General features: G+C 46.3%; 1 protein-coding gene across 3 annotated transcripts in view; it reads right to left on the bottom strand.

The window, feature by feature from the left end:
* Positions 1–27,015, bottom strand: part of GEMIN2 (gem nuclear organelle associated protein 2) — a 704,794-nt gene that overhangs the window by 69,751 nt on the left and 608,028 nt on the right. For 2 of the 3 annotated variants that reach the window (XM_069637505.1, XM_069637503.1), the window contains exon 9: positions 22,994–23,052. The exons of the other annotated variant lie outside the window; for it this stretch is intronic. In XM_069637505.1, coding sequence (XP_069493606.1) covers positions 22,994–23,052 — 59 coding nt within the window. The remainder of the gene's footprint in view (positions 1–22,993; positions 23,053–27,015) is intronic. 3 annotated transcript variants of the gene reach the window in all.

Below are 27,015 nucleotides of genomic sequence, written 5' to 3'. Positions count from 1 at the left end.
AAATGCAATATGGCATGTGCTACACATAGGACTTTCATGGTTACCATGGGCTCAGCAGCTAGCATTTTTAAATACTTAATATTGGGAGAGTAGCCCACCATCCTGCTTTCTAGCTCGCTAGCCAGCTGTGGTTCCAAGGAGGCGGTGGGAAGTGCTGTCAAAGAGAGAGAGACGGACACATTACCATGGAGCCAGAACCCCAGCACACCTTTCATGTCTATAATTTCTTCCCTGAAAGTCAGGGTCAGTCATGGTTCCCTGTCAGACAAAAGAACCGCCTCTGCATAGTACATACATCCTTACACATTCAGTGAAAAGAAATCCTTTCAACAGGACCTCGATGCCCCCAACAGTTCTTTTCTCAGAGGCACCACTGAGGCCAGATTCTGTCCAGGTACTGCATGATTCACTGCAAGCGCAACACCACCCTTCAACTCAGGCCTCAAAACACAGTCCGCACAGCTTTTTCTTTAAAGGGAGGTGGGCGTGGAACAGTGGAGAGCAGAGCTGGATAAAGAGCCAGTGGTAAATCACCCTGACGGAAGCACAGGACGTCATAACTGATTCAGGGTCAAAATCGGATAAAATATAGTCTCGGCAAACATTCATGAACTGCAATTCATAACTTTTCACAACAAACCTGAGCATACGCTGGAGTGCACTAGTTGGGAAAATGTTTGAGAAATAGTGCATTTATTTTTTTTACACCATGTTTATTTTTGGTTCGGAGGTATATAAGCGATTACAACATAGCATTTGACAACATTAAACTCTTATGGTCTACATTTTACTCATGTTCATGTCTTAAAGATCATTAGAATTCGCATTACCTCAAAAGAATTCCCAATTCTCTCCCTCCCTCCTCCCGCCTCCCCCCTTAGGGACTCCTAAGAGAATTGTCTTCGGAGATCTCGGCAGATCCACCCCTGAAATGTCTTATGTAGCTTAGTATTTCCTTCCAGTAGGCAACTGCTTTAGGACATGTCCACCACATGTGGAACAAGTCTCCCTTCTCACCGTAGTTCCTCCAACAGTTTGGTGAATAAGACTTTGTAATTTTGTGAATGCGGTTTGGGGTCATATACCATCTGAGGCACAATTTGTATGCAGATTCCTTTATTGTGGTGAATCTGGAGGTGTTGTGTGCCCGTTTCCATATTTGGTACCATTCCTCCTCCGTTAGTGACTCTTGCATGTCTCTTTCCCAATTCATTTTGTATGTGAGATGGTCGGTTGGCTGGTTGTTGGAGGAGTTTGTAGAGTCTAGAGACCCCCTTGGCCATGTTGCCTTCTTGAAGCAACAGTTCTAGGCCTGATGGCGTTCTCATGCCCGCCTTCTTTACCGTTGGGTGGGTAATCCAGTGCCTAATTTGCGCATATCTATAGCGTTCATTTTCCCCTATATTGAATTTCAACTGGCAATCTGTTAAGAGCAATGGAGCGCCGTCTTTGTACATGTCTTTCAGATGCGTCGTTTCTGCCCCTGACCAGCCCACCCAATATCCTTGCTGGAGACCCGGTGTGAAATCTGGGTTCCCCATCAGTGGCGTATATGGACCCAATCCACATGGGATGCGTTTCTTTTTCCGGGCTTTGTCCCAATTTAGTAGAGGTCATTTCCAGTAAGGCTTCTCTGTTTCGGTTTTCTTTTCTCAGGCTCAGAAGGGCTATTAGGGGAACCAATGAAGCTGTTTGTTCAATTCTGCACCATCCTTTATGGTCCTCTGGTTTCACCCATCTCAGCATTGGTGCTAATTGTGCAGCCAAAATGTATCTGTCCATTTCTGGAACTCCCAGACCGCCCAGGAGAGGGGAGCGCATTAGGATTCGTTTCTGGATTCTAGGTTTCTTATTATGCCATATAAATTTGAATACCGCATCTTGCAGCTCTCGGATCTTGGCTGGTGGTATTGGCACTGGCAGTGAGCTTACTACATAGAGGAGACGGGGGAGAATGGTCATTTTAACCGCTGTGATGCGGGCGAACCAGGACAGCTCCTGGGAGTCCCATCTGCGCATGTCTTCGTGTAGTTGTTTCCACAGCGGATTTATGTTTGTCGGATATAGTTTGTGTGGATCACTGGCAAGGTGAATTCCTAAATATTACAGTTTTCTTTCCACCCAGCATATCGGTAATGATCTCTTCAATGTCTCGATATCTTCTCTCCTTGCTGTTATGTTCATAGCTTTTGATTTGGAGAAATTTATGGAGAACCCCGAGATCTGTCTGAATTCCTCCAACTGGGCCATAGCTCTAAGCATTGTATTTTTTGGGTCTGCCATGAAGGGCATGATGTCATTCGCATATAGGGCTATTTTGTGGGTTTCCTGACCTATTATAACTCCCTTGATACTGACGTCCTGGTGGATCTGCATTGCACATGGTTCCATTGCCATTGCAAAAATCAGAGGGGAGAGAGGGCAGCCCTGTCGTGTGCCCCTTCCGATCTCCACGAATTCTGTGCCTTGACCATTGATCCTGAAGCTTGTCGATGGATGCTGGTAGTTGGCGAGCACCATTTTCGTAAATTCTGGACCACAACCAAACCGCTCCAAAATCAGACTCAGATAGCCCCAGTCCATGCTTTCGAAGGCCCGGGTTGGCATCCAGAGCTGCTACAGCAAATGATTGTTGTGTACGTCGCCCAGCATCTATGACGTCCACTGCTCTTCTGACGTTGTCTTGTGTGCGTCTATCGGCGATGAACCCTGCTTGGTCATCCTGTATTATGTTTGGTAGGACTTCCATTAGGCAAGTTTCTAAAACTGTCATGTAGATTTTTACATCTGTGTTCAGCAATGCTATAGGCCGATAGCTTGCACAGTTTTTGGGATCTTTGCCTGGCTTTAGAGGTAGTATAGTTATGGACTTCCCCATATCTTGCGTGACCTTCCCCTCTTCTCTAATTGCATTGAATAGTTTTGACAACGGCCCTAGCAATTGTGTACGGAATGTCTTGTAATAGCCATTGCCAAAACCATCTGGGCCTGGAGTCTTATTTGCTGGTAGTGCTGTGATAGCATCGCTGATTTCTTGGGCCGTGATTGGTTTCCCAAGATTGGTTCCGTCTTTCTCTGCAATTTGGGGCAGCCGGAGAGAGTTGATATAAGTGAGTTGATGTTCCGCGTCTAGATTTTCCCTCTTTAATAGTTCCATGTGAAATCGTTGCATTATTTCCTTTTTATCAGGCTCTGCTGTGTGGGGTTTCCCATGGGAGTCATTTAGCTGCACTATGTAATTCCGGGTTTTTTGTTTTCTCAGTTTTGCTGCCAGGAATCGATTAGCCTTGCCCCCATGTATATAGTAGGATTGTTTTGTTTTTAGCAGCGACTGGGCTATCCAATCCGCCGTATGATTCTCCAGTTGAGCTCTGATTTTCCGTAGTGCTCTTAAGGTTTTCCTTGAGCCCCAAGTCTTGTGTTATACTTCTGCAGCTTTCACCTCTTTTTTTAGTTGGTTTGTCACTAGTGCTCTTTCGCGGTGGCATGCCGCTGCTTGTGACATGAATTCTCCCCTGATCACTGACTTTCCTGCGTCCCATATTACCCCCCAGCTGTTTCCCCATTATCATTTTCTTTGAAGTAGTTGTTGATGGTGGTCTCCATATGGGCTTTAAGTGCAATGTCTTTTAGGAGGATTTCGTTTAATCTCCAAGGTGGTTATACTCTGTTCCCTTCCACCCCCCAGTCCACACCTACCATCACTGGTGCATGGTCTGAGTGAAATTCCACTCCAATTTCTACTTCCGTTATTTGCAGAACTAATGATGTGGATACTAGGATCATATCTATCCTGGAGTATCCAAGGTAAACAGCTGAGTAGTGGGTGTACTTTCTCCGGTCCCCATGGAAGAATCGCCAGGTTTCAATCACTCCTAATTCTCTGTAGAACCGGCTCAGGGCTTGTCTGTTTTTCTGATCAGTGGTTGTTGGGGGAAGTGTCTTATCCAGCATCGGGTCCATAACGCAGTTGAAGTCTCCACCCACTAATAGTTGGCCCTCACACCAGTTGCCAAGTCTGCCCAGCAAATCCGTTATGAACACATCTTGGTGGCTATTTGGAGCATACATTTCTATAATTGTGTACAGTTTCCCTTTTATCAGCCCTTTGAGCCCCAAGTATCTGCCCTCTTTGTCTTTGCGACAGGCCCTCCCAATTAGTATAGCTACTCCTCTTTTTTTCTCACCGATTGAAGCAAAATATTGTTGTGGAAAGCTCCGAATGGTCATGCTCTTCTCGTCTTTAGGGAGATGTGTCTCCTGGAGGAGCCCAATCACCGTCTGCATTGATTTCAGCCTGTCTAGTATCACCCGTCGTTTTATTGGTGAGTTCAGGCCCTGTACGTTCAGAGATATAACTCTTGACTCAGCCATTTTGGTATGGGAGGGGTTGCGCTGTTACAAGCTGGGATTGAGCTGCGTCCGTGTCTTTCACGTTTACATTTTGGTACCCTAGGTGCTCGGGCTTGCGCTGTTGATGTGTTTCTTGATTCGTTTTGCTTTTTTTCGCCACCTTCCAGTTGTCCCACTAAGGTCCCATCTTCTGGGTGTGCTGTTCCTTCTCCTCCGTGTAGGTTTTGTATGTTTTGATGTGTTGTAGACCTCTATCATCGTTCTGCTGCTGTTCATTCCCTGGTTTAGCTGCTTCTCCGAGGGTCCTTCCGCATCTTGTCATTCCTGGCTCTGTTGCTGGATTTTGGGCTTCTGTTTTTTTTGATTTACGCTTTTTCTCAATTGACCATTCCCATGGTTTACCCGCAGTGTCTAGGGGGTTAGGATATGTTCGGCAATCGGTTGTTCCTGGACCACTTCTAGCTGCAGGATTGCACAGCCCTCCTCACAAGTTGCCAAACAACAGCCGATGGTGGAAGTTAAGGTACCTAATGGAGTATGGAAGGAGGTTGCCATGGACATCCTGGGTCCGGTTGAGTTAGGATATGGACGTGGAAAAATTTGTTGTGGCAATTATAGACCTATTTTCACGGTGGTGCGAATTCGATGTGGTTAGAGATACATTGGGGGAAGCTATGGTGAAAATCTTGCAGAAAATATTCTCAAGGGAAGGTATTCCAGAAAGTGTGTTGACGGATGATGGACACCAATTTACAGGTGGTTGTTTCAAGAGATATTTGAGAGAATGTGGAATCAACCACAAGAAAACATATCTATATCATCCAGAGACGAATGGTTGTGTGGAGAGGATGAATAGGTGTATTATGGAAAGCATCAGAATAGCCAATGAGACAGGATGTGATAAGAAAGTTGCCATCCAGGATAGGATATTTGGTCTTTGCCTTACAGGCATATCACCTTTCGAACTAATGAGAGGTCGAAAACCCAATACAGTGGTTAGTCCACCATGGCTAGGCAGAAGTAGAGAGTGTGACCATGTTTCAGATGATGTAAAAAAAAAAAATGAAGGAAAAGAAAGGGAAATGGGTGGAAAGAGTGAATGCGAAGAGTGGAAAGAAACCTTTGAGTATAAAGTGTGGAGACCTAGTCAGAATAAAGAAAGGTGTCTTAAAAAAGAAGGGAGAATCTCTCTATTCTGATCCGGTGAAAGTGGTGGCTGTTTTACCAGGTGCTATTCGGGTATCTGGAGGCCAAGTATGGAATCTTAACCGTGTGGCCATGATAAAAGTTGCTATGGTGAAAATGGTTTGAACAGTAATTGGAAAAGAAAGGAGGGAGATGTGTTATATAGTTGTATTACTTACTTGAGGTACACATACATAGCAAATGTTACTATGATGGAAATGGTTTGAACAGTAAATGGAAAAGAAAGGAGGGAGATGTGTTATATAGTTGTATTACTTAAGATTGTACATATATGGAAACCATGTTATATTGCATTGATGTAGGTACGTCATAGATGTAGTGCACAGTAACTTGGTTAGATGGGGAAGTTATACATGCTGCCTGAAGAAACAACGTTCTTAGGGATTGTGATGTACTTGCTACGTGTACTAAACATTCTGTGTGTGTTCGTTGGTGAGAGGGCATTCATACGGAAACAGCCTCTCAGCTGGAGGTTCTTGTTTATGCTGTGTACTTAATAAAACCCATCGTTACGTATCCTGAGCAGTCTGAAGTGTGTATCCCAACATCTCTCTCACATTCAGAATTCCACACAAAATTACATGCCTTCTTCAACAATTTTCTTAATTCAATCACCTTGTCTGAATAGTTTCGTACAAATTTTTGGTAGAATTCGGTCATTCCCAAAAATGACCTTAATTGGGCTTTATTTTCTGGTCTTTTAATTTTCCTTATGGCATCCACCAAACTTTCCTTTGGTCTTACCCCCTCTGCCGTTATCTCATGTCCCAAGTATTCCACTTTCTCAACACCAAACGTACATTTCTCTTCCTTAAGTAGAATTCTATTCTTTTCAAATGTTTTAAGTACTCTATCCAAAATGCAATCATGCTCCTCGACACTCTTGGCACACACTAACACATCATCCTGGAAACAGTACACACCGTTAATATGACCCAACATCTTATCCATAAGCTTTTGAAAAACAGCTGATGCTGATACTAAACCAAACGGCATGCGCCTGAATTGGAAAACACCTTAATGTGAAACAAAAGCTGTCAGTTTGCGACATCATTCCTCCAATTCCACCTGGTGATAGGCAGACGCCATGTCCAACTTAGAAAAGATTCTTCCTTGACCAATCCTTGATAACATTTCAGCCATGTTAGGTAACGGATGACGATCCACCATCACACATTTATTTAATTGTCTTAGATCCACACACAACCGTAGATCCCCAGAACTCTTTTTCACCACCACTAAAGGTGACACCCAATCTACACCCCCTGTTGAACACCTCTAATCTTCCCAATCCCTTTCTTGAAAACTTTGGGGTATTTACTTACAATGGAATCAACAACTTGCAGAACTTGCTCCCTCGCATTTGGGTCAAGCTTGATTTTGAGCTTCTTCTGTTCCCTCCATCCCAACAAAGTGAGACCCTTCTTAGCCACATATATTTTTCCTTCACACATGCGGTTTTTAAATTCAAACTTATTCATGCTATAACCTAACAACTCAATGGGATCTTGATTGTACCCTCCTGGTTTAATGTCAGGTTTACTCAGATTCCATACGTCACCCTTCATCTCATTTTCGTATACCTCTTTTGACATCAAAGTGATCTTTGACCCCGAATCGGCCATCATGCGCACTTGCCTCCCATCCACTCTGATATCAGCATATGGGCGTTCACACTCATCATCAACATTCCTCTCATCACCCACAACATTTGTTATAGTGTTAACAATAATATTCTCTAAAGGAAATTCATTTTCATCATCCGATCTTCTTGCTTCATCTTCATTCACATACAGTACTTTCTTTTGACTACTCTGATAGTTTTTGCAACTGTTCGCAAAATGACCACGTCTTTTGCATTTGTTACAAGTTGCTCTCCTCCCTGGACAAACCATTGATGCATCAAAATGCGTGTTGCTGGCACATCGGTAGCATAAACGTTCCTCCTTCTCTCCTCTCTCTTTCTTCACTTTTCTGTTTCGATGACTTATTAACACTGCTGTAGTCACGACCCATCTTCTCCTCTTTATTTTTCTTCTTGCTCTTTTGCTCATTAATGTTCACTATATCCGCCTTGGATTCGGTACTCTCTTTCTTAGCCAATCTGGCAATGGATGCCAGAGAATGTTCCACACTACGTGCGATGACCAACACCTCATCTAAACTAGGCTCATCCTTTAGCCACAGTTCCTCGCGTATGCGATCGGCACTGCAGTGTGTCATAAATTGATCACGTAGGTGTTCGTCATGTGAGCCCTGAAATTTGCATGTAGATGCCAATTGTCGAAGGGCCGTGATATATTCTTCCACCGACTCGCCCTGTTCCTGAATTCTCATATGGAAATTATATCTCTCGAGCACAGTACTGGTTTTTGGATTAAAATGCAGGTCTAATCTGGCCAAAGCACTCTCCAATTCAGACATCTCATCCCCTTCACCCGCATTAGCCAGCTGCGGAAGAGTTTCAAAAATCCTCTGTTCCTCATAGCCCAAGTGATGCATCAATACAGCAAGCTTCCTGTCAGCAGAGAAAGAATTTCCTCCGACTGCCTTCAAATAATGTAGAAAGCCTTTTTTCCATTGTGCCCACTTAATTTTAGCCAGGCCTGGGACCGCCATAACATGGGTGGCCCACTGAGGTTTGACATAGCCATGTTCTGCACTTGCACAGTCCAGATCTGACGTTAAAGCTTGGGACTGTGTCTATTCCTATTCCTTGACACGGTAGATTCCTCTCTCCCTTCAGTTTCTCACTTGAAAGACACAACGCTGGTTGGATTTGGAATACAATCCTCTTTGGTTTCTTTACTCCCCCCTCTTCCTTTCCTCTGTCTTTGAGCTATTATCCATGCGCTCCTGCCTCTGAAGGCATTTCAGTCGTTGCTCTGCAAGTTCCACATCTGCTCTGGAACGCTTCCCTTGCAGCCGTAATACCCAATCAATAACCGCTTGTTCCGTAACTCTTCACCCCTTCTCCTGCGGTTGGGAACCTCACTGCCGGTGCCACATGCTATCGAAGCTGCTTTTGACGCGCGCGATTATTCGTATGCCCACTGTGACATTCACGCATGCAGTAGCCGCTTTCGAGATGCGCTGATACCAGTGTGCCTACGGTGGTGTCCCGATGGCAACGAGGCAGGGCGCTGCTCCGTGCCCCTTCCTACGGTTCACTGGACGCTAACGCAGGGAGGAGGAGGTGACTACAGCCGCGCGCGTTCGCCCACCAAGACTGTCCAACGTAGCTTTATAAAACGGAACGAGGTACGACACAAGCACTTTGCTTTTATAAGATAGGGCAGGTGCAGGACTTACTTCCCGGCCGCTACAACGTTCCGCGGAACGGAGCGGCCGCCTCAGTCGATGCTGGAGGTTCTCGGTCATCGGCTGCTGTAAATCCTCATCGCCAATGTTAGGATACACACTTCAGACTGCTCAGGATACGTAACAATGGGTTTTATTAAGCACACAGCATAAACAAGAACCTCCAGCTGAGAGGCTGTTTCCGTATGAATGCCCTCTCACCAACGAACACACACAGAATGTTTAGTACACATAGCAAGTACATCACAATCCCTAAGAACGTTGTTTCTTCAGGCAGCATGTATAACTTCCCCATCTAACTAAGTAACTGTGCACTACATCTATGACGTACCTACATCAATGCAATATAACGTGGTTTCCATGTATGTACAATCTTAAGTAATAACTATATAACAGTACAGTTCAATGTGGGAGCTATTAAATGTGAGGTCATTGTGGAATCTTGCTGCTCTCAGTATTTCTTCTTTCTGACAGTTGGACGTTACTGCTATTAGAACATCTCTGGGTCTTGCTCCAGGGTCATTTCGTTTTTGGCCTACTCGATGTATACAATCAAAGCCGATTTGGTCTGATTGAGTTTCCGGCAGAAGACTACTGAAGCACAGTTGCATTGCATCTTTAAGGTCACAGTCCTGGATCGTTTCGGGGAGGCCTTTGACCCTGATGTTGGATCTTCTTGAGCGGTTTTCAAGGACTTCTGCTTGTAGTTCTAAGTTGGTTGTTGCGCTGGCCAGCTGTTCCAGGAGGAAACTGTTCTGGTTAGATTCTTATGCCACAGTTGATAAGCCATTTTCGACTATATCTATTTCTCTGCTTACTTCCTGGAGGGAAGATTTCAATTCTTCTTTCATCTGTTCCAGCTGGTTGTGGAACAAGTTTGTGAGTCGGGCTTCCATCCCCTTCAGGCAGTTCAGGAGTTCCTCTTTATCTGACAACATTGTGGGTGGTAGTGTTTCTACTGTACGTTCAACCAGTAGAGGGGGTGACTGACTCTCCACTCGACGACTCTGACCCCAGCACTTTTCAATTTAGCCCACTTGAGTTTTGGCTTGGATTCTTGGTTTTAACTGTCCAGTTCTTCCTCTGACCCCTGGCATCAGGGCTGTTCCGTCAGGAGCAGTCAGTGCTACTCGGAAGCCGAGGGGATGACTTCTTGAATCCAAGCGTACACTTCCTTCAGCGCTTATAGCTCGTAGGTCCGTAACGTGCTTCCTGGTTGTTCTTGTGGTCTTTTGTTGCCTTCTCTGGGTCGTCGGTGTGCCCTAAGGTCACGTTTGCTTACAGGTCTTGTAGTGACTTCGGAGGAGTGTTATAACCCGTGCCCTCCGCTAATCAGATTTCTGTGTGTGACTGTCATGTAGCAGATGCCAAGTTTATCTTATTAATAAGCATGTGAAGGTAACAGAGGAAGTATTTGACCCAGCTCCTCCATCTCATGTGTAGATCGCAATCTCTGTAGGGGGATACCCTCCAACTGTGTGTACAGAGCACTCGCACCCAGCGCACACAGTCGATGACAGAGGCGGAGGAGCCCCCACACTAGGACCCAACCCTGGGTCGGGTTGCGATGTTGCCTGCTAGACGCGTGGGTAGAAGAGACTAGCACGTACTTCTAGGCAACTGCGCCCAGTGACTACTGCTCCTTTGGAGGCAATCGGGCTGCACGACCCAGTTCCTCACGCTTTAGGTCTGAGAATTAGAGGCACAGTTTCAGTGATTTTATATGGATGTGTGGTTGGACTGCAACGGTCGCCGGATTGCAGCTAAACCCTCGCTGAGCGCGTCTTACCAATTGTCCTTGATGTTGCGTAGCTGCTGGAATTCACCCCCACGAGAGCCCCACTGGCCGCTAGCGCTCGACAGGTCCGCCTGGAACACCAGCAGTTCGGGAGAGGGGGATTGGGGCAGCGTAGTCGGGTGGACGACAGGCTTGATCTCGGTGTCTATTGCAGCGTTCAGCCTCAGGTCGATAGCGTTTGTAGCTGACTACTTGTTACCAACATTCCCTTGTTTACAATGCGCTCAGAAGCGAGGGAGTCCTCCACTCTCTGCCCTGCGAGTTCAGAGACCCAGCCCGCAAGTCACAGCGTACAGACCCAAGAGTGCAACAGTCCCACAGGCAAGGCAGTGTTAACCAGGAGGGCCCCCCCGTGATGGTGAGGAAAGTTTGAAGGTTCCCAGCCAATTACACCGGCTCTGTTAGAGAGACTTGGGCAGGTAACCTCCACCGCAGGAAGGTCCACTGAAGAGGAGCAGGATCCCCAGCGGCAGCACTAGCAACAATGATGCCTGAGCAGGTCAATCCACTTCGCTCATGGATGAACTGTGTTTCCCCATGTGTTGTGAGATGTGGTGTCATCAGCATTCAAAGCACACCTCGGACACACACATGTAGGGACGCGTTCAAAGTTCTTCTGGTGTGCCACAGGGTGCAGGGTGATCCGTTGCCATGTGCCTGTAAGGCAGCTGGATGAGCGTGAGCACTGAGATATTGCAATGTTAAGTGGCTCCACATGCACCAGTACAGTCGATGACACCTTGCTTGCAGATGGGAGTGAGGGGCCCAGCAGCGGTGTAATAGCAGATATAAGATGGCGTAGGCAGCCAGACTCCTCAGGCACCCCCCTCCACGAGTGGAACCGTGTGGAGAAATTTACAGCCAGGAGGGGACCGCTCAAGACAGGGGTCACAGTTATTCACCACGGCGACGAGCGACCAACAACCCTCCAGGTGCCAGGGCACAGCACGCCGCGTTGTTTACCTGGATTGTTCCGCCATGGCCTTGGATGGATACCGAGTAATCTCACGGGGCTACTCGTTGGATGGTCTCCACAGGGGCCGGGGCCAGTTGGCGAGCCCCTCAAGGCAATGTAGTATATGAAATCTTGTTGTACGTCCGGCAGGACCCACAGTAGATTGGCTAGATTATATTCCTTGGCATAGCATACGGGTGGTAGGGTGCAGGGTCAGTACCCCAGTTGCCAGGGTCTCAAGGAGCTAAAGATACTGTGTTCATGCACCTTGGCCGTCTGCGGCATGCAGCTGGCCGCACAGTGGGGTCTCAGCTGTGAGACGAGGCTGGAAGGGGTCACTGCCGCGCGCCAGCAGCATCAGCATGCAGTGGAGCTGGGGATGATCTTTGCCCGCGATGGAGCTCCGTCAGGGGGCACCGGTGCAATGCAGAGCATCATGCTGAGCGAGGTGGGTGTGTGCTCCGCAGATGGAAGGCGGTATGCAGATCTCGTAGCGCACGGCGACTCACCGTGATGGTATGAAGCAGCACCTCTCACACGTGGAGCGGCACAGGTCACAGCCTCTCCTGCCGTTGCAGGTGTCTGCGGGTCCGGAATCTCCACTTCTGCGGGGGTGGCATGGCCGCAGGGCAGGCACCCGCTGCGTCTCAGCTGGGAGGATCAAGGCGGTGAGAGCCGGTAACTCGCTCCGAACACGTCTGCAGACCCCATCCCAGCAGGATGCAGTATCCTGCACGGGTGGCGGGATGCAGTGGTGCCACGAAGTTGGTATGGAAAGGAGTGCGTCTTCCCCCACCAGATCAGGCTCCAGGCGAGCGTCCCGGCAGGCTCCCAGGAGACAGAATTCCCGAAATAGTGCATTTTAAAGCACAGCAGTTCGATTTGATTTGACACATTTATAGCGCACACACAACAAAGAGAATCGAATCCTGTCGCAGATGACAAGGAAAGACTGAGTGAAAAATCAAATGAGCCAGAGAGTGATATCATTGAGATCATGAAGAAATGAGACATTTATTTAAAGAGGTAGGTCTTTAAGCCTGCTCGGAATGCCAGAAAGGAATTGGCCCTTCTTAAGTTCAAAGGGAGGCTATTCCACAATCTATGTCCGGCAACCGAAAATCTACAATCTCCTCGAGACACATTTTGTCCTTGGGATAGCGAGCAGAAGTTTGTCTTCTGACCTCGAGACCCGAGCAGGGCTGTACAGATTCAACTTGTTGCTTAGATAGCTTGGTGCTAAACCATTAATACACTTATACACTAAGCTGCCAATCTTAAACTGTATGCAGTCCTCCACTGCTAACCAGTCAAGGCCTGAAGTTAAGAGTGTTTTATGGTGCCCCAAACACTAATCCAACTCCTGCATTTTGTGTCTTTTGCAGGCAATGAATTGGTTTAGCCGGGGCTCCAGTAGTGCAATTTCGAACTAACTAAAGCTCATATAACCACTGGGCGATGGGTCTCTGGTACATAAGGAAGCACTTGCCGCAGCAAACTGATATTATAGAAGACTGATTGAACTTTGGCCGATACCTGGCCTGAACAGCCCAGATTGCTCTGCCATATGCATCCCAAGTTCTTTACCCCTGGAGGCATATTTAAGTGTGGAACCCAGAAACTGAGGTGGGGGCGGACTACCAATCCCCTCCAATAGATGTCTTGGTCCGAACAGGATCACTTCTGTTTTCTTGGGGTTGAGCTGTAACCAGTTCTGTGCCATCTATACCCCAATTTCTCCTAAGCATCTACCCACTTTAGCAAGGGCACCATCCACATCATCAAGTCTGATATGCAGCTGCGTTTCATCAGCATATGAATAGAACCCAAGCTGGTATTTCTCCAATATGTCCATTAATGGGGAAAGGTAGATGTTGAATAAGAGAGGAGAACATGCAGAGCCCTGTGGAACACCACAACATTGAGCAAGGATTTCAGATAAGAAGCCACCCACCTGAACAGGTTGTTTACGCCCTGCCAGGAATGATGCTAACCAATCCGGAGCACAGGGATCCACACTACCTGTGTTTTCTAGGCGGTCTAACAGAATACCATGATCTACTGTATCAAAAGCAGCAGATAGGTCGAGCATCACACGCAGGGAGAGTTTACCCCCATCCCCTGCCTGCAACAACTCGTCCCATACTGCCATCAATGCAGTCTCTGTCCCAAATTTGGGACGGAAGCCAAATTGTAGAGGGTGAAGGAGGGCCTTATCATGATGACCGACAGTTTCAGGAGGTCTGGAAGGACCCCCTCCTTGAATGTTGCATTAACAAACCTTGTATTGAAAGGGGTTAACTGACGAGATCCGTTTAGCAACAAGTGCAGGAATTGGAAAAAGTAGGTTGTTCGTAGGTTTCAATTTCAACAGGAGGTAAAAGACATCCTCCTCTGATACCTCCTTGAAAGTGAACTGAGACATCCTGATAGCTACATGTTCAATTCAGGCCTTATTTTCATTCGTAGCATTCAAGAGGATCACACTATCTCTCCCTTTGGGACTTAATGTTATCCTGAATACTCAACATTTTGTCCATAAAGTATTCAGCCCATTTACATGGTCTGTGAATGACTACTTGGGGCAGTAGTATTAGGCTTAACAAAGTGGGCAATTACTTTGAAGAGCTCTTTAGGATGATTTGCTGCAGCTGTAATTGTTCCTGTTAGGAAATTGGATTTCTCTCTGAAAATAGCTTTCTTATATGTAGTCAAAACTAGCTTTGCTGACAAGGTGTGTGCAAGCAGTTTTGAGGACGAACCCGCTGTTCTCAAAATGCTTATATTCGTTTTTTTAGCTCCAGGAGCTGTGAAGTGTACCAGACCCTGGAGACTTTCCTAGGAGTGCTTATTCTCAAAGGGGCATATTTAGTACAGATGGTGTTCAATATTTGGGCCCCCTGTTCGAAGAATTCATGACATCCTTGAGACAAGGCACAGCAGCTCAATGCATCCCCTACCTCCCTACCAGGGATGCTATCTAGCTCCTTTTTCTTTTGAACTGGTTTGACTCCATTAGGTACAGAGATACTACTTACACCTTTTACTGCCTTGATAGAAAAAACCAAAGGTAGTGATCTGTCCACAACTTTGGTACTAAGTCAATCATATCAACCAATACCCCTCCTCCCCCCACCCAACGTCCAGACAGTGACCACATTTATGAGAGGCTGTTTGAGTGAGTTAACAACTGGTGTTGATCTAATATTTCACAGAGATGTTTAGAATCTGGCCTAGTATGATCTTCCAACCAGATCTTAAAATCACTGATGCATAATCATTCCTTGTATTTATACATTAGGTTCCAATGAAGTCATCAAATCCCGCTAAGAATCTGGCTGCCGGCCCCGGGGGCCTATAGACCACCAAAATCTTAACAGAATATATAGGAGAGATGGTAAGTGTCATTAACCCGATTTCAGAACAATTATCCCACTGAATAGGTTTAAAGTGGGCAATTTTTAAATGAGATTGGTAAATGACTGCAATGCCCCCTCCTGTCTTCCCTTGTCTATTGATGTGTTGAATAAAGTAACCCTCTAGGATTAGGCAATGAAATGTAGCATGTGAAGTGTCTGTAAACCAGATTATAGAATGTCCAATTTATCTGACTCAATAAGCTGATCTCAGTAGCATGGGATACAGCAGACCTGGTGTTTAACAGTGCTGCTTTAACTGTAATATGACTAGCTGGGTGCGCCTCAAAAAACGTCCTCTCAGTCTTCTTTAATTCAATTCCTAAGACACATTTTTATCATGGTTCGAAGGGGGACGAGCCCCCTTATTATTCTTACTGCTCATGTAGTTCCCATCGTAATAAGTTATAGTCATCTTTACCTTTTAGTCTGTGTAGTAATCTTATTCAGCAGCAAAGATTTGAAAAAGTCCTTTCCAAGCCACAAGTAAAAAAACAGAAAGAAAACTAGTTGTCCATAACATTTGTTTAAACGGCAATTGAAGTGGTGCACTAGCCGAGAAAACTGGCTCGTCCTGGTCTGTTGGACTAAGCTTGGCATTGCTCTATTACCCAAGTCCGAGCCTGAACCAAATCCTTTATTTAGACAGTCCAGAGGCAGAGTAGGGCAGGGCAGGGCAGCACTTAGGTCTGGGCACTCAGTTTCCTACACAAGAGCACCGCTGGCAGAGACTCGCCAGTCTGACAGGCTGTATTTTCTTTTCCGTGCATCCGTCCATTCGTGGTACCATGCCTGGCCTGCAACAAAGGGGCGCGGGAAGCAGTGTAAGGAAGGAGGGGGTTGGTTGAGACGCTGTATATTCCACACGAAAGGGACCACTTGCTCTTGCACTAGTGGGGGGACGCCTTCCTTGCCCTTCTGCGGCCATAGGAGACAAGGCCCTGGCATAAGCAGAGGTGGTGCTATTGCAAGACACTTGGGCTCCATTTTGTGTACCTTCGACTCCATCTTTGGACTAGGCCGCATTCCGGTATTGTGAAGTCTCCTCTCTCGTCAGCAGCGCCGTGCACCCAGCGAGCATTGACAGCCCCCACCTTTTTCCTCCCACGCCTGTGCCTCCCAAGTCCCTTTCTCACAGATGCTCTGAGACAAGATGTTGCAAACAATGTATTCATTTCATTTCTTCCTCTGAGATCACTCTCCTGTGTGTGACCAGGTCGAACTATGACTTGTAGCTCATCCATCTCAACAAACCTGCTCCTGCACCTCTCACCCCCACTTTTGGAAAAGGACTGCCTGTTCAACCTTGTGCCCCTCTGAAGCTATTATTTTGATGTACCAGAAGTGTGACCCTTCCTTGCTGACGACCGCAGAATGCCCCTAATAAAACCAGACTCCTGTCACAGTATATTCTGTCCTAAACTAACATGCGTCACTTCACCCCCTTCCCGCTCTGATGTGCCAGACCTGACAGCTATCAATCCCGACCCCCACAGGTTACCTCAGGGGCAAGACCCCCACACCTTTCATCTCGCTAGTGACCCAAAGTGGGATAGTGCAAACACATGTGTACAATTTATAGGCCTCGAATACATACTTTGAAGGTATAGTGATGATCATTATTTACTGCATGTCTAGGATAATTGTGTAGATTAGTTTAGCTGGAACCATCCGCCTCTCCAGACCTGACCCAACCCAACCTTCACCTCGCACGGACCGGCCCAGCTAAACCACTTGATGCCCATCCTCCCGCCAAGTCATCAGCCAATCCCGTGGAGCCAGCCCTTACAGAACTATATGTGCACCCCCCTCACTAACCAATGGAAATGTAACTTGTAGACTGTATAGAAATCTTCAATGATGGCACTGTAACCCTTTAAAACATATTGTTTCTGTATTGTTTGACAGAGCGCTCTTGAGGCAGCAGAGTTCTCTGGATGCTGAATCTTATATAAACCTTTGGAGAATCTCCATACCAATCTCTTGGTCTCAGTCCCTACTGGGATGTTCCTTTATTGTGAGTTTTTTTTGGTGATGTGGGGAGTGAGCGGCTTCAGCAGTCGACTGGCTCCTCCGGTCAGGTCAGGTGTCAGAGTGCAGCTGGGTTAATGCGGCTCAGGCAGGGCTTGCCTTTTCACCTAAGCAGCGCACGCATGCAGCAATGTGCAAGGCAGGTGCCAGCCCTGCCTGACTTTCACCCTGCTGCTACTGTGTCTGCTGCCTACCAGCGACCCTCCACATTTATGGTGTGTTTGCCTTGGTGGCGGCAGCAGTGTGGGAGGTAGACACAGCAGCATTACAGAGAGGTACCCAACTGGCACCCCAACAGAGAAAAGCAGTGATGTTGCTGGGAGTCGGCGCAGGGTCCCCCCCACCTCAGCATCTTTGCGTGTGGGCCCACGCTACGCCACTGTATATAACCTAGCTTCTGAAAAACAAGTGAATGCTTTACAAGTTATGGTTGAGCGAAGCAGATATACAAGGGAGCCAACAATGGGGGAGGGGGGAGAGAGTGGGCAATTAGGCAGCAAAGGATCTTCAAGCAATCCGGGGAGGAAACGGGTGTGGAGTAGACCACGAAGTCTCAGGTTAGGTGGGAGTGGAGGGTGTGTGGACCTAGATATTTGGGACGAGCCATTCCTCAAAGAGGAGGGTCTCAAGCTACTTTCTGAACTGTAGGAGCTAGGGTTGAATCTGGTATTGGCAGGAGGAGGTTTCAGAGTCTGGGGTGTAGACAGAGAAGGCCTGTCTTTTTGTTCTTTCCTTCCTACACCGACGGAGCTTGGGAACTTCAGTGTGACAGCCTTGTAGATGATGCAGCAGGATTTGAAGATGACACATGCTTACAGCGGGAGCGAGTACCGTTCGATGAGAGTCAGGATGAGGTGGCTGAATTTTTGGAGTCCTTTGATGAGTCGTGCAGCAGCATATATTAAGCATCTCAGGGGTGCAACAGTAGTTCCCGGAAGCCCTTCTAGAAGGGCAGTGGGCCATGCAGTTGGGAGAAGACCAATGCGTGGACAGCAGAACTGAAGTTGTTTTCTGGGAGGAAGGGTTTGATTTTCCACAGGAAAGAAATTTGGTACCAAGCATGTGTGTCTTCCTTGCTATGTGCTGCTTGAAGGAGAGGTGTATGTCGATGCCAAACCCAAGGGACTTCATGCATGTGGTGAGCTGGAGAGTGAAGCACTCGAGGTTCATAGCAGGAAGCTGTTTAAGTTTAGATGTTGGAGGAAATCAAATATGTATTGGGTTACAAGCCTTTGCTTCTTTTGCTGATGCAGAGTAGAGCGATTGTAAGGGGATGGCAGTGTTAGAGCTTGCCAATTCTCTTGTACTGTCTGAATTTCTAAACTATGCTAAATAATTTACTAGGTGACCTGGACATGTTTTGTTGAGTACTGAACATTTACATGTGATGGGAGCAAGCAGCACATTCTTTTCATCTCTATCCTGCATGTTCTGCCATAGCATTTATACTTCTCAATCTCTGATGGATCTTTGTTGTGGTTTTTGAAATTCACAGAACTGAAAATAGTGATCACTCCCTTTTGGGAGGAGCTTTCTGACTGCCTTATTTTGAACATTAAGTAACTTCTGTGATTGACTAACGGGTTAATAACTCAGCTACTCACCTGATTTGGAAGCCAAGGCTGATAGCTGAATTTAATCCCCATTTGGGGGATTGTATGAATTCAGAATCTAGGGCGGGGTTGGGGAGTATGTATCGGTGTTAGGGAGAATTCTCTGTTTAGGCTGAATTTCCTAACCCAGTGAGTCCACCAGCAGCTTTGCTGGATTTCTGGAGTTTGTTTTTTTCTCCTGCCAAGAGTGAGACTTTTCCTCAAACTCTTGGACATGATTTGAGGGGTTCCTTTGACTATTAATGTGTTTTATGGGCTATGGGGTCTTTTACTCCATAGGTTCTCATGTGTTTTTACTATGCGTGTTACACAGCACCCTCAGTGTAGTGACACAGGGGTGTCATAGTGACACCCCACCATAGACTCCACACCCTGGGACTGACTACTGTCTCCCAGGGCATGTAAAGTCACCATTGGCTTTACTAGTCCCAAATTATGAACAGAAACCAGTACAAACCATCATATTGTGGACGTACTGTTCGATTGCCCCGGGGTCTGTTATTCGAGGGGGCACATCTCCATCCCTGATCGAGTTTTGGCTGGTGGCAGTGGATACTACTTTTTTATATTCGACCGCGAATATATCTCTATGGGATTTTCCCATTGTTTGAGGCTACCAACTTTAATTATTGAATTCCTATAGCCTCGAACATACCGCCGGGTTATTTATTTAATATTAATTCACTGGTTGGTATTTTTTGCCAGAACTCGATTCTAAAATGGCGTTTGTGTTCTCTTCTGTGACTCCAACCCAAGTCGAGCCCTTTGTTCCACTTTTTGGCGGGCTTCTCCATAGAAGCCTTCAAAAGTGGTGTCACTCTGTCTGGGTACCACTGGGGGTGTGGAGGGGGTTTAGGCACCCTGGACTGAGTTGCCTTGGCAACTCAAGTCGCACTCTTGTGTGATTGGCCCAAGTGGTGAGCCGGCCGGCTCACCACTTAGCATGTTTGATTGGCTGAATGAATGGGGGTTTCTTGCATAAAAGCTGGGCTTTTGGGACTGGAACTTCAGAAGTCGCCACAGGACCTGAGAATCCGAAGAGGGAGAAGCTGAGCCAACCTGCAACGACGACACCACAGGTGGAGCCCTGCTGAACAGTCTCACCACTTCCCGACGACAGAGGAGATCTTCCTGCCGGAGAGTCTCTTCCCCTTGAGCTGGTGGGGACAACCCGTTTGCTTTCCTTTTTGCCTACCAGGACGTCTAGTGGTCGAATTGCCCGTGCCAAGCACCCCGGCAACCGGATAGCTACTTACCACTGAACCGCGAAAGAAAGGACCGCTCCTTTGAATCGAGAAACTCTGCGGCTGGTTTCTTCCCTGGCAGCACAACGACCTCCTGCTTTCCTCCCCGACGAGATCTTCTCTTCTGCCGGACGAAGCACCGCCTCGCAACCGCTGCCAGGAACAACTGCCCCCGCTGGAGTGTTCTCACCATTTCAAGGTACTGTGTCCGCCTGGCCTCCATTTCTATAGATTGCTACAAGGTGACAGTAAATCCTTAACCTTCTAGACTGGGCTGGCCTCTTGACCATCTAACTGGTCGCTTTCTTTTGGTCCAACTTCTTTCTGAACCTTCGAGACTTTTGTGCACTTTTCAACCATGTGACCTTGGACACATTTCGTTCTGATCCTCTTAAAGTGGATCCGGCTTTCTGAACTCTATCTTCACGGTTTGATTCTGCCTTCCTCTCTTGCTGTGTTCTTTTGAAAGTGTTGGGATTTGTTTCAATTTATGCTCTGCCTTTCTCTCCCTTTTAAACCGAATCATTAGAGTGCCATCTGCGTTAAGCGCTCACCGCTGTCTGAAAATAAGTGGTGCTTTACTTAAGACTTGTCTAAGATTCTTTTAAGGGAGTGTATATACTTTAGTGACTGTGTTTTTGAACTTGCTTGATATTAGTGCCAGTGTGTTTTCATAGATGTGTTTTTAAATAAATAACTATATATCTTTTACACCAAAGCTCTGGTCAGTGTTTGCTTGTTCTACTGTGTTTACCTGCCCTATTGTGTATGCTCTGTATACTGCCTAACTCTTCTTGAGAGAAGTCTGACTGCTCAGCCACAGCTACCAGGTAAATCTGGGTGGTGCAGACTGCTACCAATTGGGTTTGCTGCTAACTCCTGTAGTCCTAAACTTTTTGCAGTGGTCCCTAAGGGAAATGCACAGGTTTCTGCCTAACAATCGGCAACAAACCTTTTGTTTTAAATGAAATAAAAATTATTCCCATGGTTTCACTGTTAATGACGAGACAAAATTAATGTTTGATGGCGAGATATAGGCAAGGAAAAAACAACTTCGGAAGGCTTTCTGAATACTCAGGAGGGGTACTGATCTTGGCCACTATTGGAATAAACAAAGAACTAAAGTAGGCTTCTTTTAAAAACTGGTTCAGAGGGTGAAAAGCCTGAATGTTTCAGTCAGAAGGGGAAAAAATGTTAAAAATATTAAGCAGCCGTGATGTATCACGCCCCTAAAGTCCAAGATTCTAAACAGCTGAATCTCATTTCAGAGTCTATATGGACAGATCATCTGAGCAGCATGTATGCCTCTACCATGAAGGTTGACAATATTGTGTTGCTGCAGGGGGTCAGGCTTGACCACCATCATTTTATAGGTATGACATAGAAATACTGATTAAGGTTGTCACTCGATCCATCCAGGTGGCCCCGATGGGTTGGCTAATGGTAAAATGAACGCAATCCCAGAATTGTGGCGGGTATCTTGGATGTTCTATTTATGAACATTATTAAAAATACCACAAAGTCTCTTAGAAGTTTTGATAGCCTTACGCCAAAGCTGCATCCTGGCCCCTGCACATTTTAATCTTTCTCTCTCCGATTTAGGTGCGTTTCCCACTCGTTTAGGATCTCTGTGATTTCAATGTCTGGCATACACAGATGACCTAGTAATAGTTGACCATACGCCTATTGGACTACAGTGCTCATTAAATGCCTTGAATCAGTTTATGGAGGCACATGAACTGGCCAAACATGTCTAGAAGACCAAGATGATAGGGGAAATCCTCTAGTGTGTAAAATCTTGTCAATCAATATTTATATCTAGCTTTCACCATATATAAATCGACAAGAGCATTTCAATCACATAAGGAAATGTGTAATGTATAGTGCTCAACTGAAGAGGATCAATAATACATTTGGTAAATTCTCAGTTTTACTTGTATTATTATTATACAACAAAGAATTCCAGCGCTGCTATACAACAGATCTACTTTTCGCTGCTTATGGAGATGAGTGGCAGGCCCATGAAGGCCTAGTTTGGTAGAGTGTGCTATGTCTGCCAAACTGTTTCCCCATCGCTATAATTCGCCAAGAGCTAGGCCTCTATCTATAACGGTTGGAGTGGAAAGCACTGTCTTTTTATAGGAAGATTAGGTTGCCCCCTCCGGCCTTCTTATTCTCCAAATTATACACAAAGAATAACACCAGTTCTTGCAGCCTTTCGAAATGTGTCAAATCTTGTGAGTCTTGGTTACAAGTTGTGGACTGATCTGTGGAGATTCTGAATTTGTTGCCACATGAAGAAAGCTCTTTGGGAGCAGGACTGGTTGAGGACTAGAGAGGCGAATGATAAATATGTTTATACCAAGAAATGCTCTCAATGGTGAAACATATATTCGAATGTGAGATGTATATCAAAAGATTTCTAAGATTTCGTTGAAATGTATTAGCTACTAACGAGGTTGAGGGGGCTAAAATGGAAGTGGAGTGATCAAAGAGGATATGTAGCCATTGTAAAATAGAGGGTGCAACAGAACTTTAAAACACTGCCTAACCGCATGTCCCTATACCCCAGCAATTGGGTATACATATTTAATACATTGGTATGTATTTTTAGGTATTATAGAGAAGACTTTTGGGATTTGATTTTAGCAGGAAAGCATGTTTCCCTAATTTTGGCAACTATCAGATGCATAGATTAAATCCTTATGTAAGATTGGTCTTCCTTGATTATTGTATAGGTATGAAGTGAAAATGATTATCAGTTATGTAGACATTTTAGATTTCTAGTTATTGGATGTGAACATTTTGTATGTGGAACTGTATGCTGGTTTGTACAATTTGTTTAGTTTTAATCTGTAAAGTTAATTGTCAAACCATGAACACAATAAGAAAAAGTAACATTTTAAAAAAATATATATCTCTTCAACCATTAAAATAAAAATACAAAATAAACAAAAATCATCTTTTGATTTAAGTTAACATGCCTGGAATGAGCATTTGTTTTATGTATACCAGATTGCTACAATTGATCGACAAGACACACTGGATTACAATACCTGCTAACCAAACAGATTATTAAATTCAGGGCGGATACTCTTTCATCATCTTTGCTTTCCTAAAAGAAATTTAAAAAATGTCAATATCCCATGCAAAGGTATGGGTCAATTTCACAATCCACGGTTAAGACAGTTTCTTAATAAGGAGGGGGACCTAAGAGAAAGTTTTGACAACTTTAATATGCTTGTACTTTACAAAGTCTGCTTTTGTGTTTATCTTCTAAACAATTGCACTTTAGCTAGCTTTCTCCCCATTTGTTTACTGAAACTCCTACTGATAGAACTGGAGTACAAAGCGATGTAATCTGAAGGTGAATCAAACCGATTCCCAGATAATCTTAATGAGAGTCAGAAAAGGAGTTCAGCCAGGATAACGAAAATAAAATGACATCCTTTGATTAAGTGCCTCAATGATGACTAAAGACAGAACGGGTTAGGCCATGGACCTGCACCCTATGGCTCTCCAGATGCTTTGGACTATTACTTCCATGATGCTTCATAATGGACTACACAAATAGGGCTGATGGGAGCCTTAGTCCAAAACATTTAGAAAACCAAAGGTTACACAGTCGCTGGTTAGGCAAAGGTGAGCAGAAAACACAAGCAAATAAACAAAAGGAAAAACAAAATGAAGAATCGAAAGATAGGAAAGACGAAGGGTGAGTTATGGATACATGGCTGCTTTAAGGGAAACCCTTCATATTTTAAATACAAAACCGTCAAAAACACAGGTGACAGAAGATGCCATTGTGACAAACTGCAAAACAATTAGCTTAGTCATCATAATGACATAAAACACTAAGTTCAGGCCTGAACACATTTGTAGGTAACTTTTTTCAACACATTTGCATCATTTTCCTGGATTTGCTCTGCTAGCCACCCTAGCAATACCACCCAGGATCCAAGGCACCAAGTAGTAAGCAGTCACTGGAATGGGCCCTCCTCCATCGAGAGGGAGAGTGGGAGGGAGATGGAGGGGGAGGGAGGGGAGGGAGGGGGGAAAGGGGGAGGAGGGGGAGGAGGGGAGGAGAGGGGGAAGGAGAGGGGGAGGGAAGGGTGAGAAGGGGAAGGAGAGGGGGAGGGAGGGGGGAGAAGGAGAGGGGGAGGGAGGGGGGAGAAGGGGAAGGGGAGGGAGGGGGGAGAAGGGGAAGGGGAGGGAGGGGGGAGAGGGGGAAGGAGAGGGGGAGGGAGGAGGAGGGAGGGGGGGAGAAGGGGAAGGAGAGGGGAGGGAGGGGAGGGAGGGGGAGAAGGGGAAGGAGAGGCCGAGGGAGGGGGGAGAAGGGGAAGGAGAGGGGGAGGGAGGGGGGGAGAAGGGGAAGGAGAGGGGGAGGGAGGGGGGAGAAGGGGAAGGAGAGGGGAGGGAGGGGGAGAAGGGGAAGGAGAGGGGGAGGGAGGGGGAGAAGAGGAAGGAGAGGCCGAGGGAGGGGGGAGAAGGGGAAGGAGAGGGGGAGGGAGGGGGGAGAAGGGGAGGGAGGGAGGGAAGGAGAGGGGGAGGGAGGGAGGGAAGGAGAGGGGGAGGGAGGGAGGGAAGGAGAGGGGGAGGGAAGGGGAAGGAGAGGGGGAGGGAAGGGGAAGGAGAGGGGGAGGGAGGGAGGGAGAAGGGGAAGGAGAGGGGGAGGGAGCGGGGAGAAGGGGAGGGGGAGGGGTAGAGGGGGAAGGAGAGAGGGAGGGGGAGAGGGGGAAGGAGAGGGGGAGGGGGAGAGGGGGAAGGGGAGGGGGAGGAGGAGGGAGGGGAGAGGGGGAAGGAGAGGGGGAGGGAGGGGGAGAGTGGGAAGGAGAGGGGAGGGAGGGGTGGCAGAGAGGGGAGGGGGGCATGGGGAAGAGAGGGGGACAAAGGGGGAAAGAGGGGGAGGGAGGGAGAAGGAGGGAGGGCGAGGGAGGGAGCAGGAGTTTTTTGCAGGGAGGGGCACAATGTTTGTGGCAGGTAGGGCAGGGGATGTGAAACACCCAATAAGAACGGAATCCATTCAGTACAGGAGAACTAGGAGGCAGGGGGGCCGGAGAGCGGCTCCAATGGGAATTCAGCCCCCCTGAAACTAGCCTTTCCCTCCTGTTGAAGTACACGCCAAATCAGCCTAAAAGAATCAGACTTTTTCAGGATGCTGCCTTCAACGGGTGTTTTTTTTTATACAGAACACGACCATACACAGTTGCAAGTTTATCTGCTAACAAAACACACAACCATGAATGCTTACAATAGAGAATGTTAAATGTAGCAATTTCACTTTTGAATGCCCCACTGATGCCAGGATTTTCCAATATTTTCTTGTATACCCACCACGCAACCACAAAAACCTATATAAGCATGTTGATAAAGGATACTCCGAGGACTCAAATGAAATTCTTGAAGGAATCTGCCCACTTAGGATCGGTCTCCTGCAGCACTTTGGTAACTGAATTAATAATTTATGGCATGACCTAAACAAAATATAAGTTCCCTGGCTCTAATTGATAAGTCTGAAGCCGTTAAGTATTCAATGCAGTGCACAGGTTGGCATCCTTGGAACACTACAGACTAGTCCCCATGCGACTTTCCAGTGCGTCTTTTTTATTCGGTAAGACAATTTTGTCTATATGAGGAGATTCGTTGAGAGAACACCAGTAGATCGAGGCGACGTTGGCCCCCTTATCTACCCTGCAAGCCACAATTGGCATTATAACAAGGGATAGTATGTTGTGCAAGAATGACAGCAGAGTATATTTTGAGTGTGCCAAAAAGTGACAGCCAGGAGTATATTTATAAACTAGTGCACATTCCCATTGTACACAGGCCAAAGTGCAGGATTTCATTTACACAGTAGGACCACTATATATCCTAAGCCAACAGCTACCTCTAGCTGTGTCAAAGGCGAAGCTATGCAAAATGGCATTGTCTCTATATATGCTAAGGCAACAGTTCCCTCTAGCAGTGACAACAGGCGAAGCTACTGCATATGACAAACATACATGGACAAGCATACATCTGTCCTTTCATCATATTGTTAGATTAGATGTTGTTTGTTGGTATTCTCTCAGAAACCCAATTTGTTGTTCCACCACCGCTCAGACACCTCAAGGGGAGGAAGGATAGCTCAGGGACAACGCATTTGTCTTGGAAGCAAGACAACGTAGCTGGTATTAAGAGCGTTATAAAAAACATAAGTATATTTATAATGCGTCTGCTTTATAGCAAGGTCATGCAGAGGCATGTGACTTTGACTAAGTCATTTTCTTTTCATTGCGAGTTGTCATAGATCCTTTGACCTCAACAAGGAGGCCCCAGTGACGGGGCACTCAATTCTTTTGTTATTTAATTTTTTCTTCTTTTTCATCTATAAAATGTTTCCCTTTCTTTTTGTCCTTCTTGACACTTTCTCTTATCCCCTATTAACAATGTCTGATCCTGCTTTTTTGTCTTCTACTCCCATGTGCATGTAACCCTGCCTCATTCTCTTACTGAGCTCGTTGAACCACTGGTGGGTATTAAGCTTGTCTCAGCACAATAGCACAGCGCAGGTAGACAGAGCGGCTTTAATGAGCCATTGTTGGGTCTGAACTTTGCCTAAGCGCAGCAGCACAGGGCATTGCGAAAGAGCATTACAGACTGCTATATGTCATTCCTGGTCCTACCCCAGTAAGAATGGAACTAGTCAAACTAAGCAAGTGCTACGCCCTCGTCGCAATCTGAGTCCAGTTTATCACATGTACATAAATTACTTGCCCAAAACGTGCAAGTTTCTCTGGATCAATGGCACCATTTTACAAGGTAAGATGTCACCAAGTTATTCACTGAGGTAGGCCCATTTGATTCAGATAAAACTGAAAATGTACAGCGAGCACTGAGTCTGTGGAGCCAAGGTCCATCAAAAGCAATTAGATGCAAGGCCCCCCCCCCCTCGACTGGTACACAAACACCACCAAATGAGACATTTCTTTTTTTTTATATTTCTTTATTAACAGGTTCACATCAACATCACAAACCATATCACGTACACAATAGTGTACTGCGAGCCCAACAGCAGAGTCCCAGCCTTATACATCAT

Source organism: Ambystoma mexicanum, chromosome 14, assembly GCF_040938575.1.
Source record: "Ambystoma mexicanum isolate Mex_15411 chromosome 14, UKY_AmexF1_1, whole genome shotgun sequence".
Classification (NCBI taxonomy): domain Eukaryota; kingdom Metazoa; phylum Chordata; class Amphibia; order Caudata; family Ambystomatidae; genus Ambystoma; species Ambystoma mexicanum.
Note: the sequence above shows the minus strand (reverse complement) of the source record. Positions and strands in the feature narration are given on the sequence as shown.